The sequence below is a fragment of the Myotis brandtii genome, unplaced genomic scaffold, assembly GCF_000412655.1.
Source record: "Myotis brandtii unplaced genomic scaffold, ASM41265v1 scaffold1, whole genome shotgun sequence".
NCBI lineage: Eukaryota > Metazoa > Chordata > Mammalia > Chiroptera > Vespertilionidae > Myotis > Myotis brandtii.
Genome location: NW_005353324.1, coordinates 2,490,460 through 2,509,233, shown reverse-complemented (window position 1 = coordinate 2,509,233; position 18,774 = coordinate 2,490,460). Strand labels below are relative to the sequence as shown.

Below are 18,774 nucleotides of genomic sequence, written 5' to 3'. Positions count from 1 at the left end.
GGTGGCACTTACAATGTGTTTATGTACTCCAGGCCCCTTCCTTCCATCAGAGCAGCTCTATTTATCTCTGTGCATTTTGGCATTTGACATCCTGTTGCTTAAAATAGTTAGAAAACCAATGATGGAGAAGATCAGATTTCCCCATTTCTGGACTGTGGCGGACACCAGCATTAACTGACTGTGTGATTTGATACCTTTAATAACATGGACTTACTTTATTTCTGAACTATTGAATGGAGACCGGCCTTGTATTATAATGGAACTTTGGATTTTAAAAAGAGGCTGTCTATAAAAAGAGGCTGCCAGATGTGGTCATGGCTGTGGTGGTCCCAGGCACCTGGAAAACATAGGCCTTAGAACCTGTGTCTGGCAAAGTTTGTTTTGCTGGATTACCTACCCAGGACCTGGGATTTATCTTTTTTATTCGTTTTTTTTTTTTTTCTGTTGTTTTTTGTTGTTGTTGTTAGTCCTCACCCGAGGATATTGATTTTTAGAGAGAGAGAGAGATTGGTTGCTTCTCCCAGGCACCCCGACCAGGGGCAGGGATCAAGCCTGCAACCCAGGTATGTGCCCTTAACCATAACATGGACTTACTTTATTTCTGAACTATTGAATGGAGACCGGCCTTGTATTATAATGGAACTTTGGATTTTAAAAAGAGGCTGTCTAAAAAAAGAGGTTGCCAGATGTGGTCATGGCTGTGGTGGTCCCAGGCACCTGGAAAACATAGGCCTTAGAACCTGTGTCTGGCAAAGTTTGTTTTGCTGGATTACCTACCCAGGACCTGGGATTTATCTTTTTTATTCGTTTTTTTTTTTTTTCTGTTGTTTTTTGTTGTTGTTGTTGTTGTTAGTCCTCACCCGAGGATATTGATTTTTAGAGAGAGAGAGAGAGATTGGTTGCTTCTCCCAGGCACCCCGACCAGGGCCAGGGATCAAGCCTGAAACCCAGGTATGTGCCCTTAACTGGGAATCAAACCTGCTTCTACCCTTTGGTGCCCAGGCTGACACTCTAACCACTGAGCCCTGCTGGGGCTGGAGAGCTATCTTTTTAGTTCTCTTCATTGGAGTCCTTGCCGTACATTCTTAGAGCAGTCCATTGAGGTGTTCTAGCAGGCACGGGAAAGCAAAAGGACAAACAAGGCCTTCCTCAACCTAGAGGAAGATCAGAATGCTCAGCACAGTCACCTGGGGCCCCTGAACATTCCTGCTTTTGCAGGGTAGGCAGGACTAGGTCCCTTTTGGGGGCATTGAGTTATTAGAAAGCCGCTTCAGGAACTCGATGTGAAAGGATGGCTGTGTGTCTTTGACCTACCTCAAAGTTCAAGGCCGCATGCCTGGGGCAGTGGGTGCCAAGGAAAGGCTGATGCCCCAATGGTTGGATCTAACGTGGCTCTCAGGTGACCGGCCGTCCAGTTTTGCCCAGGACTCTCCTAGTTCTAGTACTGAAACTCCCATGTCAATTCTGGGCGCATCAGAGGGGTTGACCACCCTATGTGGCCGTGGAACCCAGGCCTTCAGCACTGCTCGGCTCTGCTAGATCGCAGCAGCCTCCTCACCAGCCCCTGGCTCTGGACCCATCATCTGCAGTGCTACTGAGTCTGCTCGAAAACACAGATCTGACCCTCTGCCTAAAAAACAAAGTCCTTGTGTCCTGGCCGGGTGGCTCACTTGGTTGGAACATCGTTTGGTATTCCGAAAGGTTGCAGGGTTCAATCCCTGGACAGGAGGCAACCCATCGATGCTTCTTTGTCACATTGATGTTTTCTCTCTGTCCCTTCCTCTTTCTATAAAATCAATAAACATATCCTTCGGTAAGGATTGAAAACACACACACACACACACACACACACACACAAAAAAAAAAAAACCCAAAAAAAAAAACCAAAGTCCTTAGCATTGGCATTTACTGCGTTCTTGTAGCCATGTTACAGGAGCCACTCTGGATGTGCCACTCCTTGAGCATGCCATGGACTCCTATATGTTTCCTTTTCTCTGACTGGCAACTTCATACCTGTCCACTGAGACCTGGCTGTCTTGTGTTGCCTCCGGAGAAGCCTTCCTTATCCGAGCAGAAACAATCGTTCCTTCTATAACACTCCTACCCCTGTAGTTGCCCAGCGCATCTCACTGCCTCCTTTCTCCCTGTCCAGTCAGGGAGTAGGCTGCATACGGCACCAGGCGGCTAAGAAGCTTTTAGTAACTGTCTTCAATGCTCAGTGTCCAAATAACTGACCACAGAGTGGAAAGTATTTGGTTGGTAAATCCTAAAACAGATTCAGTGTTTGATTTTCAAATTAGTGATTTTAAAAACATTTTTTAAGTCAGTTGACCCCACTCTCAACTTTAAGCAGAATGAAATCTTTTATGTTGAATGCCATCTGTAAGACAGTAGGGAAAAGGAATAAAACTGGAAGTGAGGAGGTGGGAGGTGAGTCTGTGCCTTAGTTGGCCATCCTTGACCCTCACCAAGGCAGACCTTGCCACCTTCAAGGACCCTGGAACTCTGGGAACACTGTGCAAGCCACTGGTTTCAAAGGAGGCTTCTGGAACTTGTGGTTCTGAAGAAGTCCATTTAGTCACCTGAAGAAGCCCTGGGGTGAGAGGTTGGGCTCTGGCTCCAATCTTAACCTGAGAGGTCCAACCATGTTAGGTCCAACCATCGGGGCATCAGCCCTTCCTTGGGCACTGCCCCCTCTGAGCACAGTTGCCTTCCACAAAGGGGCACTGCCCCTTACAAATCCCAAACCAAGGTGAATCTGTTTGCAAGTCACTCTTAGAGCCCTGCCAGGCACACCCCTCCAAGTGCCTGATGAGAGGAACAGGTGGAGATCTATTTTAATTAGTGGCAAATACCTAATGATTGAAAATAGACCCTTTTGGAAAATTCAACTGGCCTTGCCCCTCACCCCTCAAAATTGCATGGACGTTGTCCGGTACCAAGCTACCTGCTAGTGTGATATTAACAATGCTGGCGTTGCGGCCTGCTCAGATACATTCCTGGTGATGTATCAACTAAGATGACGGTGACTGTCATGTTTAGGCAGTTAGCCAAATGCCATCTGAGTCCTCCTCAGAGACAGGTGAGTTCCCAGGAGAAATCAAAAACCCTTTATCTTGCTGACCTGATGCATTTGATAAGAGCCTCACTGAAAGTGGGAAATGATAGGGAGTTCATGATGGGAAATTACTTAACAAGTATTAGTTTCTTGTCCATTAAAAACACCTGCATGATGGGCCTTCAGTCAACTAAATCTCCCTCACACCTGCCTCTGTCATTAAAGCAACTAGCAACCTGAATCTTAACTGTTGGGCAATTTGATGGCAGGTGGCGTGACCTAATCTCTTATTGCCAGTTCCTCTTAACTGTGGGCCAGCGCCACTTCTTTAAGTTCTATTTTCTTTTAGTAGAGGGTCGGTACCTTTTTTCTTGTCTATTTTTGGAGGGGGATAATTTTAATTAGAAAGACCTTCAGCTAAGAGGGCTTGGTGAGTAGTATCCTGTAAGGCGGGAATAGAAGTTTGGTGTAATTGCATGAGATGACATGTATTTGTGGCTACAAAAAAGCCTGCATCAACCAGCTTAGTAGACCCCAGGTTCCTCTGGGGAGAAGGGCGTGTCACTTCTTGCCAGTGGGTGTGTGTCTGGCGCCTGCCACTCAATTCTGAGAGCATTTGGCCTTCCAGTAGGCCCGGGGGGGGTGGGCCACAGTTACTGATAAGATTAGGGTGTCTTTGCTTTCATTTTTACCACTTTATGGCTCATTTGCTTCCATCCTGGATTCTGTGCTGAGCCATCCTCAGCTTCCAGGAATCAGGGCCACAAGAGATGTGGGTGTGGTGCAGAGAGACAGGCATGGGCTTTGGGGTTAGCCAATTCCCATTGACCCCTGCATGACCCTAACTAAGTGATTCAATTTATGAACCACAGTGTCACTTCCTCTGCCACCCAGGCCAGCTTGGAGACTGCTGGTAACCTTTGGGTTTTATGCTCTTGGCGTAGTGAGTGAAGATTTCCTTATTTAAGGATTGACAACTTCCCCTTGGGCAGCCTCCTTGCTCATTGCTGGAGACAGCTTTGCTGGAGAGCCAGACCTGGAGTTGAAGGCTGGTTTTCTTATCCATAAAGTTGGGATTACAATGCCCAACAGGGTTGTTGAGGATTGACGAGATAAAGTTTATAGACAAATTGACCATCACTTAACAAATGTTAGTTTCTCGTCCATTAAAAAACACCTGCATGTTGAGCCTTCGATCAACTACATCTCCCTCACACCTGCCTCTGTCTTCCATTGTTTTATTCTCACAATAATCCAGATGCCAGGGAGAAAGTTTGGACTCTGTCCTAGGGACAAGAGAGACAAAGACACGGTTCTTCGCTTCATTTTTCAAAACAGTCGCATAAAGTGGAAGATGAATTTTATCTTTTAACCAAACCGATGGTGAAACCTTGCTTCCTTTACTTTAGCAGTGGTAGTGACCACATTTGGAGGAATTGGAGAGATTTAGAAAGAGCGTGAGCTAATGTAATCTTCAGAATTTCTTGGGACATAACCTAAAACCCAGAAACCAGAAATATTTTGACACCATAAAAAATAAACATTTCTGAATGGCAGAAATACCACAAACAAAATTAAAAAGACAAGTATCACTGGAAAAAGTAATTGCAAATATACAACCAATGAAACTATTTTCCTTAATATACAAAGAGCTCTTTTAGGTTATTAAGAAAATGATGAATATTTCTTTTTTAAAAAAAGGCAAAAGATGTGAATAGAAAATGCACAGAAAAAGGAATCCAAAAGGCCATTTAATAATTCAAAATGTCTAACCTCACACAAAAGAAGGAAACCAAGTTTAAGAAAGGAGATGCCACTTAGACCTAGGAGGTTGGCAAAGATTAATGGCTGCATAACGTGGGCCACTGGTGGGAGTGAATCCCACCTGCTGGTTTGTCTGGAAATTGGAGAGAACTTTCAGGAAGGTCATTGGGCGATATCTTCCAAATTAAAAACACATCCTTAGAACAAGAAATTCAAACTCTTTTCTTGGAATGTCAGTTAACAGCCTTGCCTGTCTTGATAAAATAACTATATCTAAGGACACCCAATAAACATTAATGGTGATTACTTCCTGGGTGTAGAGAAGAAAAGAGATGTTTGGTTTTCATTTTTCCACTTTTCCACCATTTGAGCTTTTTCTTATCAGATGTTTGTATTTTGTTATTTTTAAAAAGGTAAAATTGTTTCCAAGACACAACAGCACACTTAACAACAAAGGAAACCTTACCTCTGATCTGAGGGTCTCGCATAAATCCCACATTTGACACTCAAATATTTCGTTTAACAATGAGCAAATGCCGTATGAGATGTTTTCTTCGTACATTGCCTCAAATACCAACTGCGATCAATCAGAATGATCTCTCTGGTCCTCACTGGGTCCTCTGCCATGTGGCCTTATACCTTCTTCTTTTGTTTTTGTTTTTAAAAAAAGGTTTTTATTAATTTGAGAGAGAGAAAGGGAGGGAGAGGGAGAGAGAGAACCTTCAGTTGGCTGCCTCCTGCACGCCCCTTACTGGGGATTGAGCCTGCAATTCAGACATGTGCCCTGTGTGGGAATCAGACCAGCGACCTCTTGGTGCATGGGGATGACACTCAACCAGCCAGGGGGCCTTTTACCTTCTTAAGAAACCTGGTATTGGCATGTTTTCCTGCCCCAGAGCCTTGTTCCTACCTGTCCAGTGTGACTGTCCCAGGTTCCTAGATGCAATCCTCCTTCACGCCCCATCACACGCTCACTGTCCGTTCTGGGCTTCTGGAATGTCCCAGAAGGGTCACAGTGGAGATAGAACTTGAGCCAGGAGTAGGAATGGGAGTAGGAAGGGATTGGAGGGGTTGAAAAGAACTAGGAGGGGAGCTACATAGTCACACAAAGGAGTAATAACGATGAGGGTTATTGACGAGTTACTATGTCCCTATATATTCACATACAACATGTCCTGTATTTCATGGAAGCTTCACGACCCCCAGGAGAAGTCAGCATTGTGAGCCCCATTCTACAGGGAAGGTGACAGTGCTGAGCTGGAATTCAAAACGAAGTCTGCCCACCCGTCTGTAAGGCCCAGCTCTTAGCCACTGTCCCACGTGGGGCGAGGAGGTGAGCACTAGGAGATGGATCTGTTCACGGCCTCGAGGAGTCACCTGAAGATTTAACTCCAGGAATCCTGGTGCTGGGCCTGCCCCGAGGTTGCAAACTTTGGAAAGAAGAAAGTTCTTGGCTGTGGTAGTGGTGCGTGTGGAGGTGGTGCTGGGGAGGAGGGATGCAGAGGAATGTCTGTTTCAGCGGATTCTGAAGAGAAAGCAAAGATGACATTCTGACCTGGGAACAGAACTATTGGCAGTACTTTATTATTTGTGGTTTCCCTTCAGTCCATTAGAAAATACTATTGCAAAACCGCCGTTCTTATATATTATTGATTTCAGAGAGGGAGAGAGAGAGAGAGAGAGAGAGAGAGAGAGAGAGAGAGAGAGAAACATCAATGATGACAGAGAATCATTGATCGGCTGCCTCCTGCACGCCCCCTACTTGTGCCCTTGACCAGAATCAAACCCGGGACCCTTCAGTCCGAAGGCCGACGCTCTGTCCACTAAGCCAAACCAGCTAGGGCAAAACCACCATTTTTGATGGAGATGCGTCCGTCCCTCCAGTGAACTGAGCTGGCCTGGCCTGGAATCGGGATCAGCCAGCGGCAGCCTCTGCCGCCTCAGTGCCCCGTGGCTGCCGATTCAGCAGGTGGTGTGTGTCCGGCTGCAGAGTGCTGATGCGGGCAGTTCATCTTTGATTTTTTTTTTTAATCCCTCATGCAACCACACATAGTGTTTCCTACAATCTGGCTGAGGTCCTGCTACTTGGGGAGGCTCAGAATGGAGTGCCTGGAAGTGTCGCCCATGGCCAGGTGGGGCTGACGTTGTCCCAGCTACTTAACAACTAGGTAGTAAAGCAGGAGGGGGTTCTAGATGCCAGGGAGGGGACAGAAAGTTTGCACCCCTGTGGAGGAATGCCCAAGTCACGGGAGCAGATTCCAGTGGCTTTTCTTGGACAGGTCACTTCAGTCTCCCCCGCGATGTTGATGTGACTGTTCAGTCTGAAAGGCAACCCTACCACTGGGCCTGGAATGCTCGAGTGTGGGCATCGGGCCGTGTTTGCTGGGAGCCTGGATGGAAAGTTTCCTTTACTTATTTTGTGTGTCTCAAGTTCTTGGCCCTGTGCTGGGTGCCTGAGGCACATTTTCTAGCTTCCCCCTCACAACAACCACACAGTGTCTGATGTTGCCATTTTAGAGATGAGGCAGCTGAGGCTCAGGAAGTTGCCATGGCCAAAACGGGGCCAGAGTTCTGCCATAGGAATGTGGGTTCCAATTCTGGCATTCTCTGTGTATCAAACCACCAGACCACGGTTGTGTGGAGGCGAGTCCCCATGGAACCTTGGGTGGGTCATGTCCATCCCATGGGCTGTCAGGGGCGTGGGGAGTGCCCTCAGGGAGCCGGGCACACATGGCTTTTCTTAGGGCCTGAGAGTGAGCTTCTGAGGGGGCTTGCACACTATAAACCTGGGTGGTTCATTTCCCTGGCCCTCCAACCTATTCCATCGTACTTCAGTGGCAGTTTCCCATCGGGGAAGGGGTGGTGTTGACAAACATGCCAATCAGTGAATCCCGAGGAAGTAACCCTGTGTCCTTCGAGAAGGTGTGCAGCAGGGCAGTGGGAGACGGGTGGAGCCCTCACGGTGGAGGAGGCTGCTGGTGGAGGAGGCTGCCCAGGGGTGAGCCCAGCTCCCTCCCCCAGCCCTGGCTCTGGCCTCTGCACCTCTTCAGCACTTCCATTCTGTGCCATACAGTGGAGCAGGTCCCTGCAGCCAGCTGTATCACCGCCGACAATCGGGATGTTTTCTGTGTGCACTGCTTGTTTCCAGTGGGGAGGGACTTTGCCTTCCTGGTGACACCTGAGGATCTTGATCCACTGTACAGTGGAGATTCCCTCTTCCCGGCCGCCCCAGCTCTGTGGCTGGTCTGAGTGGAACAGCCCCACTGGCCTGACTTGTTTCACATACTCTTGGGTCAGCCTTCTCTCACATGTGAATGAGCCTGGAATTTTTTTGAGGGGCACCTGCTTAGCTTATTTGCTAGGCCCCTTAATTGATAGCCATTTGGGCCGCAGCCCACTCCATCATGTGACTCTCTCATATATTGCTGTCACTGTACGTGAACGTTAAAAGTAAATTTGGACAGGGATCACAATTTGGCAGAAGGCCCAGGGGCCCCCAGGCCTGTAGCAGCGTGCTGGGTATCCTGGGGGCATGAAGAACAAAACGGAGGCCCGGACTCCTGGCGCAGGGCTGGATGGGCCCCACAAGCTCGAAGTGGACTTGGCTGGAAAACCCTGGGAAATAGCTCTGTGAGGGGGTGGGTGCCCCATCATTGGATGTGAAACTGCCTCATGGTTTATGTGAATTCTAAAAGTAAGATAAAAGTGCTTAGCATTAAGAAAAAGACTCAGTACATAAATGTGTGTAGAAAAAATTAAGACGGGTCCTACACCCCATTACCAGAGATGACCAGTATTTATGATCGCATGGGTTTTAAGGACTCCATGGGTATAAAGGACTCCGTTTATGGCAGGACTTGTGGGTTTTAAGTCTTCGTCTCTGTTAACTAAGAGTGGCCCTTCCTGTCTGCAGAACATGGAGAGTTCCTGGCTCTGGACCTTGGAGGGACCAACTTTCGCGTGCTTCGGGTGAGAGTGACGGACAATGGGCTCCAGAAGGTGGAGATGGAGAACCAGATCTACGCCATCCCCGAAGACATCATGCGCGGCAGCGGCACGCAGGTCCGAACCTTCTCTCAGCGGCCCGGGGGCTCTGGGCCCCACAGGAGCGGACACTGCTCCTCCTGTGTCTGGAGGGAGGAGAGCCAGCTGGGGCTTGGATTCCCTGACCTCTCTCTGCATGGTGATCCCCTCCATGCCTGGAAGCGGAGTGGGGGCCTCCCTCAGGAGAGGTGCACATGGTCCGGAGCATGCGCATGAGGCCCTGGGGTCTGGATGTGTTGCAGCAGGAAGGGTTTTGAGTCTGCTCACACATGCTGGTTGTTGAGGAAAGCCTGTTGTCAGGAGGCTGGGCCCACACTCCTGGGCACTGGTTGTTAGTGGTACCTCTGAATGGTGAGCCAGGGAATACACAACTGTGGTTTGACACTGCCACCCGCCACTGTGGTCACTCTGCAGCCCCTTTGACTCACAGTTGTCATCATATCATCACGTGAAAATGGAACCTGCCCCTTTGCTTTTGTGGTTATTGGCCTTCTCTGTCCTTGACCATCTAAAACAGAAAAGGTTTTGCACGCAAGGATGGGAACCTGTTGAGAAAACATCAAAATTAAGCCTTGGGGCATCGGCCCCAGCTGGCATCCCACTGGGCACCATGTGTTTCTGCATTGACCCCCAAGTCATGCTTAGTTATCCTCATACCTTGGTGGCTTCTAGAGCCATGTTTTGTGCTCAGAATCCCCACAATAAAAGAAGTGGTTGGAGAAGAAATGTGAAATCCAAGTAAGGATCTTCTCAGTAATAGAAAAACATGTACAAGGATGGGATTGCCATCAAGGTAGTCTTCAAACATGGACTGAACACCTACTATGCTTTGTGCATTGATCCTTGTTGGGAATCAAAGTCCTGCCTTTTCTACTTCAGGGCTTAAAGCCCAGCTGGACCACCAGGAACTGCCCCCCTCCCAACCCCCATAGAAAGCAGTAATGTTGTGTTGAAGGGGATAAGTAACCATCAGAAGGAGGAGCTGGTACGCGATGACCTATTGTCTGAGCAAAAGCACTTTATGGATATTCTCATTCTATCCTCACATGAGCCCCATGAGGCTGGGTTCTCCTGTTATCTCCACTTTATACATATGGGATTGGGCTTTGAAAAAAGGAGTGACTTGGCCTTAGATCACAGAAATGGGAGGGGCCAGAGGCAAGACACAAAGCCAGATCCATGACTAGAGCCTGTGTTTTCACAACTCTGGTGGGAGGAAGGGGGCTCTGTCCACTTTGTGGGCCACTTGATGAGGTCTATGAGTGGTGCTCCCTGGGTCCTCTGCTCCCAATGTAGGAGGTACACCCTGAAGGGGCTGGTGCTCCTGCAGACTTGAGATCCTGTGGGGTAGGCCCTTTGGGGGTTCTCCCTCTCAAAGGTTCCCCCAGGAGAGCCCTCCTATAGAGGGGACACTCATTGCCACCACACCAGAAATATCTGGCCGATGGTTCACGGCCATGGACCAGCCATGATTCTCAGCCTCTTTAGATTTGTTAAGTGTATCTTATGGGGAGGGAAGTGAGCAGATTCTCAGGCCAATAAAGAAAAGGAAACCTTTCTAACTTCATAAAATGATGCCCTTTGAGCCTTTTTATGGCAGGAAGGTAGTAGTTCTTTCTCTCAGCATCTTATCTTCAGATCATCAGCTAACAGAAAAGGAGATAGTCTTCTAATGAAGGAAGCACATGGTCTCCTCTTCCCCACTTGTAGAGAGGTGTAGGTTCTTCCAACACAGCACTGTCCAATAGAACTTTTCGCAACAGTGGAACTGTTCTTCATCAGCTTGCACAAGACAGTAGCCACAAGCCACCGGTGACATTGAGCCCTTGAGATGTGGCTAGCATGACTGAGGAAGTGGATTTTTAACCAGTTAACTGCCACGCATCCAAACCGGAAACCATCTTTGCGTCTATAGATGCTTATGGCGTACAAAGGGTTAATTTTTGAAATTCTAATTCATTGAAATAGCCACAGATGGTTCGTGACTGCTATACTGAGCAGCACATTATTTAATGCTCTTCACTGCCTCTCTCTCTGTTCTGCCTCCCCTGTTGGCAGGGCAGTTGGAACAGGAACAGTGAGCAGGGCTGGGTGAGGGGAACCCATTTTGTTTTTACCTTTTCTAAAGCTCCCCCAGCTCTGATGATTGGCCTCATCTCTTTGATCTCTTTGCACAGTTCTTAACTTCCTTTTTTTTTAAATAAGGACTATTTGTATTAAAGATCATTTTGACTAGAGTACCAGGAAGAAGGTGCTGGGAGTTTGTTTAACCATATCATAAATTTTGTCTATGATTGACTGTCCAACAAAAGAACAGAACTTTCTGACTAGCTGTCTAGAAACCCTATTTACATATTGAAATACTTGACCTCTGCTCAAGGGAGTTGGCACTTGTGAGTAGGTGAACCTCTTAGTGAGAGGGCCCTGTCTCTCAGGAGCCTTTGCTCTTGAGTGTGTTTTGGTTCAGACTCAGCTGAAGTGACTTGCAGGTGATCAGATGGAGGGACAGGATCCGTGCAGGAAGTTCAGTTAGAGCTGGCTCCCTTCTAGATAAGTGTGGCCTTGTCTTCATGGATCCCTCCCACTAAGATATCCCAGATATCTGGGGAGCCAATAGGCCTCTCCACCTAGCCCAGCGGTTCTCAACCTGTGGGTCGCGACCCCTTTGGCGGTTGAACGACCCTTTCACAGGGGTCGCCTAAGACCACCCTGCGTATCAGTTATTTACATTACGATTCATAACAGTAGCAACATTACAGTTATGAAGTAGCAACGAAAATAATTTTATGGTTGGGTCACAACATGAGGAACTGTATTTAAAGGGCCAGAAGGTTGAGAACCACTGACCTAGCCTGTCACCTGGATGTCTTTAGTTCCTTTACAAATGCAAATACTTTTTCTGGTTTAGTGCAATGGTTCTCCAACCACTGCTTCAGGATCAGCTGGAGGGTAATAATACTGCTGGTTCCAGATCATACTTTGGGAACAGCTTGTTCAGTGGAATCTTCCTCACTTCTGTCTGGGGAGGAAAATGTTATTCTCCTTCATCCCCTTAGCTTTTAGATTTTGTCATCTTTGTCAACCTGGCCCTTGGAATCTGCTCAATCTCTGTGGCCTCTGCTTACTTTTTGTACCAGAATACCCTGGCCTCAGCCTCTAAACATCTGGAGGGGTCACCAGCGAGGATGCTGAGTAGGCAAGAAGGAAGCCATGGGACTGTGAGCTTTGGGACTGATTGAAACCCGGGCAATTGTCAATACAGGTTTTTCTTAAGTTTAGGATTTTTCCCAGTTGCTGCCAGTCCTGCTTAGTATAGTCATGGTTGTGAGGCTGTCCATCCACCAATAAAAAATTCTATTTATTCTTCAGTGCCTTTCACCGGCTCATTGGGTGTTCCATTTTTTTTTTCTTTTTTCTTGGAGAGGGAGAGAGAGATAGAAACATCAGTGATGAGAGAGAATCATTAATTGGCTGTCTCCTGCACACCCCCCACTGGGAATGGAGCCCACAACCTGGCCATGTGCTCTTGACCAAAATCAAACCTGGCACCCGTCAGTCCGCAGGCTGACGCTCAATCCACTGAGCCAAACTGGCTAGGGCAGGTGTTCCATTTTTTTTTTAGAAAGCAAAGATAACTTGTTTGAATTGCCCCCAAGAAATTAGCTTTCTAGAATGGAGACAAAATATAAAAGTTACTTGTTATTTATTTATTTTTTATTGATTTCAGAGAGGAAGGGAGAGATAGAAACATCAATGATGAGAGAGAATCACTGATTAGCTGCCTTCTGCACCCTACTGGGGATCCAGCCCGCAACCTGGGCATGCGCCCTTGACTTTTTTACCCTTCAGTCTGCAGGCCGATGCTCTATCCACTGAGCCAAACCGGCTAGGGCAAAAGTTACTTATTTTTGTTAAGTCTCTTCATAGAATGCCAACAGAGAATGTCCCACCCACTCTCCCAATCAGAGGAGACAGGGATGTTAAAATACTTGTTGGCACTGAGATGGGCTGCCCTTTCTGGTAAGGCATTCAGCTGTGCATCAATGTCAAGGGGGGGTGGGGGATGGGTTCTGACAAGGCCACCAAAGGATGTTCTGTTTCTAGGGCATGCAGTGACTTTCTGATTAGCTCTGGCTGTGCTTTCCCCTGCCTCATGGGATTATTTTGATAGTGGTATGGATAAGTGGAAGACAGTACTTAATAAGCACTAACTAGTGTTAAGCCCTTATGTGTATTGCCTCATTTAATCCTTTTGGTTAGCATCCCCGTGCTATAGACTGAGAAAATAAAGAGTTCACAGGGGATGCATACCTTACATTCATTCAGCTAGTTCCTTTCAGAGCCCCAAGTGTGTGCTCCTAATCACTGTGCCATTTTGCCTCCCTGCTCATCTTCCTGTGTCGTGTACCCTTAGCTGTTTGACCACATTGCCGAATGCCTGGCTAACTTCATGGATAAGCTACAAATCAAAGACAAGAAGCTCCCCTTGGGCTTTACGTTCTCATTCCCTTGCATCCAAACGAAACTAGATGAGGTGAGTAAAATGAGTTCTTCAGACACTTCTGTTGTTTCACACTTTGGGCTGGGAGGATGAGGAACTCTGAGCCATGTGCCGCTATGGCATTGGAGGTGGCTCTGAGAGTTGTGTGGACGAGGTTTGAATATTGAGAGTTCTGAGCTTCTGAGTGAGTGTGTGTAGGTGTGTGTGTGGCGGGGGGGGATGGTGAAGAAGGGGGATCTTTACACTCAAAGCACAGTGCACAACCCCACATACATTGCACATTATCCTTATCTCTTTTAGGGACACAGGAGTGAGAAATTAGTCAGGAACTCCTTTGATCTAAAGTGTTGTGATAAATATCTTTGAAAGAAAGATGCCTGGGGAGTTTGATCAGAGGTTGCAAATACCTTATTTTGGCAGTTCTATAGCCTGCCCTTTTCACTTTTGGGAGCAGTTGATCATGAAGAAATAATTTTCTTTCTGGGTCTTTGATGGAGCTTGGACTTCTTCCTATGCTAGTTAGGAAGCAATATACTAGTACACATTCAAGCATGGCAATAGTTTAGCCCCATGGCTGAGGGCTCTACTAATGATTGTTTGAGGAGTGTAGTCTGAGTTTTGTGAGGAATTAATGTTCAATCTTTGGTTCTTTTCCAGAGTTTCCTGGTCTCATGGACCAAGGGGTTCAAGTCCAGTGGTGTGGAAGGCAAAGATGTGGTTACTCTGATTCGGAAGGCCATCCAGAGGAGAGGGGTGAGTAGGGGCTGCAAGGATGGGGAGGCAGGACTTAAGGTTCTTTTGGGGCCACTCTGAAGCCTTCCCCAGTCCGTCCTTAACACAGTACGAGGACCTTTGTGATTCTTAGGTGAGGTTTTCTTTCTTCTTCCCTGCTATGTTTACTCAATAATACATATTTTTATTTTTTCCAGTTTTAATGAAAAACTGTATCAGTTTAAGATGCACCACATAATGATTTCACACACATATATTGTAAAATAATTATCACCCTAAGAATCTTATAAATGATCAGATACCTTTGGGGTTAAGATTATCATGATGGATAAACATCTTAGCCATGGTACAAGGTACAAGAAGAACCCTTTAGTATTTAACCTGAAGAAGACTTGACCATCATTTTCAAGTAAGAAAGTTGGGATGATGTTCGCATTAGGGTGGAATGGGGCTATATTGTAAAATAATTATCACCCTAAGAATCTTATAAATGATCAGATACCTTTGGGGTTAAGATTATCATGATGGATAAACATCTTAGCCATGGTACAAGGTACAAGAAGAACCCTTTAGTATTTAACCTGAAGAAGACTTGACCATCATTTTCAAGTAAGAAAGTTGGGATGATGTTCGCATTAGGGTGGAATGTCTCGCATTAGAGAGAGGACAAGATAAAGGTCACAGAAAGATAAGACTTCCTGGAAGGGAGAGAGGGAGAGAGAGGTAAAGGAAAAGAAGAAAGAGGAGAAGATGACAATGATGACAGGACGGGCTATTCTTAGTGCAGTGATGGCTTTGAACTAGACCACAGGGCTGATGTCGGGAAGTCCTCCAGGACAGGGAGTGAGATGCAGCTGTTAGACTGGATCTGGACCTGATTTCCAGCTATAACTTTCTTTGGTTTTGAGTAGGGTTAATCAGGAGGCAGCCCTGTTACTCTTGAGCTGTGTGTCTTGCCACTCTTTCTCTCCATCTTTACACCTGTGACCTTTCTGTGATGGTAAAGGGCTCCTTTTTCCTCTGCAGGACTTTGATATTGATATTGTGGCTGTGGTGAATGACACAGTTGGGACCATGATGACCTGTGGTTATGATGACCAGAACTGCGAGATTGGTCTCATTGTGGGTACGTGAGCACTGGGTGTGAGGGCTGATATTGGCCAATGGAGTGGGGTGTGGGCTGGAAAGGGAAGAGGAGTCCATGACCTGGATGTCCCTTTGTACTTCATTTTGGAAGATAATGAATGGTATGATCACTTTGGAGGGCTAAGCCAGTACTTGTGGAGTTGGGGGTTAATGGAGTGGACCATGTTGGAATGGCCCAGTAGTCTGCTCGGAGGAATCCCAGCTACCCTGGGCAGTATCATGATGGTGGGGCAAGAGGGAGATGGGTGCTGGGCAGAGGACAGTGTGGGTATGCACTAAACAGTCCCTTGTTTTGGCCAGGCACGGGCAGCAATGCCTGCTACATGGAAGAGATGCGCCATATTGACATGGTGGAAGGCGATGAGGGGCGGATGTGCATCAACATGGAGTGGGGGGCCTTTGGGGACGACGGCGTGCTTGATGACATCCGTACTGAGTTTGACCAGGAGATCGACATGGGCTCCCTGAACCCCGGAAAGCAACTGTGAGCAGAGGGCGTGGGGAGTGGGCTCAGGAGTTCGGTTGGGGGCTGGCCAGGCTGGGTGGTGGTTCTCATTTTTGCTTTACAGTCATATCCCCCAAAGGTTGCCAAGGTGCCCATTGGTCATGGGAATTTGTGCTCATTACACACATTGTGACTGTAAATTTCTGAGGGGGCTCTAAAAAAGACAGAGAAGGCAGACACACCAGGTAATAATTTGCTCTATCCTTCAGAAGAGTAGTTTCAGAAAGTCATATTCTGAGTCTAAGTGAGTGGCCCTGCTCTTTCTTTACACCTTCAATTTGCAAGTTGCCTTTAGCAACAGTTTGTGGGCCACATAGAAAAGTGTTCAGATGGCCAAGACTTGGGTCTGTGAAAACTCTTTTTGTAGCTCCCACCCCTGTCACTGTCCAGGCTGTGATAGGTGGCTCCTAATGACTGGCTAAGGCTGTCTTAGAGCTCCAGTAGAGTTGCCTCTGAGCTCAGCTGGACCCCATGGGAGTCCCAGGGCCTCCCACCCCAGCAGTACCCAGACCCAAGGCCTCCTTGGCCACCTTCCCTTGACCTGTGGCCCAGCCGGGGCCCTGGGGTGAACTAACTGGAGGAAGGGCTCCATCTGGACCCTGAATATTACACTCTCCAGCCTGGCCAGACATGGTATTTAGTTACTTTTGACTCTTACAAAACATTATTTCACTCTCACAAGCATTTTCCAAATGTCCCTTAAAGATCTTGAAATAGGGATTGCTGCAAGCTTCGCAGGCAATTACAAAACCTCTTGAGCAGTTCAGGCTCTCTCTGGTCTGGTTGCTGGGACTGACAGGAAAGCTTGTAGTGCTGATCTCTGCTTGGAGAGGAAAATCCAAGCCTATAAACCAGCTCAACAGTGGGGGCCTTTTTCTTAACTGGGAGAGCCCTGGCTTCACCAAGGACGCAGGATTTATTTAAGTCACAAGCTTCCCCACATTTACTTGTAGCTTTCACAGGAACAACCTGGCCATGTCTGCCATGGCTGGTGAGGAATTTATGGACTGAAAAGTCACTCATTCATTGCCTGCCTCCATCGACGAGACAACCCACGCCATTCCCAGGAGCTATGTGCCCTTTGAAGTGTTAGAAGACAGAATTGCCAGCCCGGCCTTGGCAACCCACCCCTGGCTTAGCCTTAGACAAATCAAATCAAAGTCGGAGGACATATCCCAGTGTCAGCCGTGGTAGTGCCGAAGTTATTTTGGGGCTTGAGGAGGAACTTTGACTCTTTATATGTCTCTAAATAAATATTTTTTTTCAAACATTGGTGGAAACAAAGTGTTTTTAAAAACTGGAATTAAAGACTTTAAAAATCTGCCCACACTTCAAAACCCCACTGGACACCCCTCCTACTTCCCACAGGACCACCTATTTAGAGAAGTCGACACACGAGTTCCTTGCTCTCGAAGCCGCTCTGCCTCCCAGGCAGTTGGCTGTGCTGGCGCTCACACATTTCAAATGCACCCTCTGTCTGAGCGGTTTAGCCAGCTCTTCACTTAGCTCCAATTCTGCCACACTTGACCTTGGGTCTTGAGCAAGTCTCTTCCCGAGGGCCTGACTTCCTGGGACTCAGCACCAGGAGACATCTGAGTCCCTTCCCCAGCCCTGCTGTGGGCCTCCTTGGTGAAGCCTGGCCCAGTTAGTGCCTGCAGGCCCTGAGGGCCTCCTCTCCCTAGCACCCAGATCCTTTCTGAGATATCTAGAAAGGGCCTTCTTTGCCAAGAAGAATTGTAAAGGCTTCCTTTCCCATCACAGTCTGAGACAGAAAGACTGTCATCTCAAGAAAACAGTGCCATCTAGTGTTGAAGAAATAAATTCCCCGACTGCCCTCTCAGCTTGGGTCCCTGCCCTGGTGGTTCTTAAACATGCCTTTATCTTATCTAACCTGCCTGCTCAGGAACTTGCAGCATCTCTCACTCCCATATTCCTGAGAAACTTTAAGGCATTTTGGGCTCTTTCTCAGCCGTCCCAACCTGCTTTTCTAATCTTGCCCCATCACTCCTCCTCCCTACACCCTCGGTGTTTTTCACATGTTAGGAATTCACAAATGGCCTGCAAGGTGTCAGGGGCAGTGTGAGGTGATGAATTGCTGGGCTTACAACCCCTCCCCCCAATTTAATCATATTGACCTTTCTCTCTTGTAAATAAATATTGGGGTTCATTTTACATTAGGTTTCACTTTCAAAAATCACTTCCTTGCTAGAGGAAAAAAATTTTTAAACTCACTACCTTATGTGTAACTTACTATATGGAAGTTTCAGACCATTACAGTATGTCCCACACTCCTCGGATGTTTGTTTGCCTGCTATTGGCCCATCCTTTCCACAGTTCAAGGCCCACCTGCCTGCAGAGACAGCCCCGGCTCCCCGGCTCCTCCAACCCTGCCTGGGCTGTCCCTCCATACAGCTCATTCCCAGGTGGTGCCACACAAGTTAACCCTTCCATGTGCATCAGCCTCTAACATTGTTGGAGTTCCACATGTGTGCATGTTGCCTCCTTGGGGAAGTTGTGGGCTCACAGACAGCAGGGATTTCATGGGTTTTCTGGTGTGTACCTTCCTGCAGATTTGAGAAGATGATCAGTGGGATGTACATGGGGGAACTGGTGAGGCTTATCCTGGTGAAGATGGCCAAGGAGGAGCTGCTTTTCAGGGGGAAGCTCAGCCCCGAACTCCTCGCCAAAGGCCGCTTTGAGACCAAAGATGTTTCAGATATTGAAGGGTAAGCTTTCGGGTCTCTCTCTGTTTACTGAAGAGTGGTCAGGCCATTGGGGGTGAAGAAGGGGCACTGGCCCTTGACCCCTCAAATGTGGACAGCAAGAGGGTCTCGCCCAACATGGGCCATGGGAGGGGGGGCAGTGGTTTGAGGTCACTTAACACACAGTCTCCACTCTTGTCCATTGAGCGTGGCGATTTCCAAAGTGCCTCCCGGTGCTGACTGGCCTCCATGCTCAGAGATGTCACACTTGCATTCCTGCTTGGTGTGGGGTGGGGGTCAGGGTCTTGGCTTAATGCTAGAG

General features: G+C 47.6%; 1 protein-coding gene across 1 annotated transcript in view; it reads left to right on the top strand.

The window, feature by feature from the left end:
• Nucleotides 1-18,774, top strand: part of HK2 (hexokinase 2) — a 64,865-nt gene that overhangs the window by 30,849 nt on the left and 15,242 nt on the right. The window contains exons 3-8 of the mRNA XM_005853119.2: nucleotides 8,736-8,884; nucleotides 13,281-13,400; nucleotides 14,025-14,120; nucleotides 15,126-15,225; nucleotides 15,546-15,729; nucleotides 18,321-18,476. Of these exons, the coding sequence (XP_005853181.1) occupies nucleotides 8,736-8,884; nucleotides 13,281-13,400; nucleotides 14,025-14,120; nucleotides 15,126-15,225; nucleotides 15,546-15,729; nucleotides 18,321-18,476 (805 nt within the window). The remainder of the gene's footprint in view (nucleotides 1-8,735; nucleotides 8,885-13,280; nucleotides 13,401-14,024; nucleotides 14,121-15,125; nucleotides 15,226-15,545; nucleotides 15,730-18,320; nucleotides 18,477-18,774) is intronic.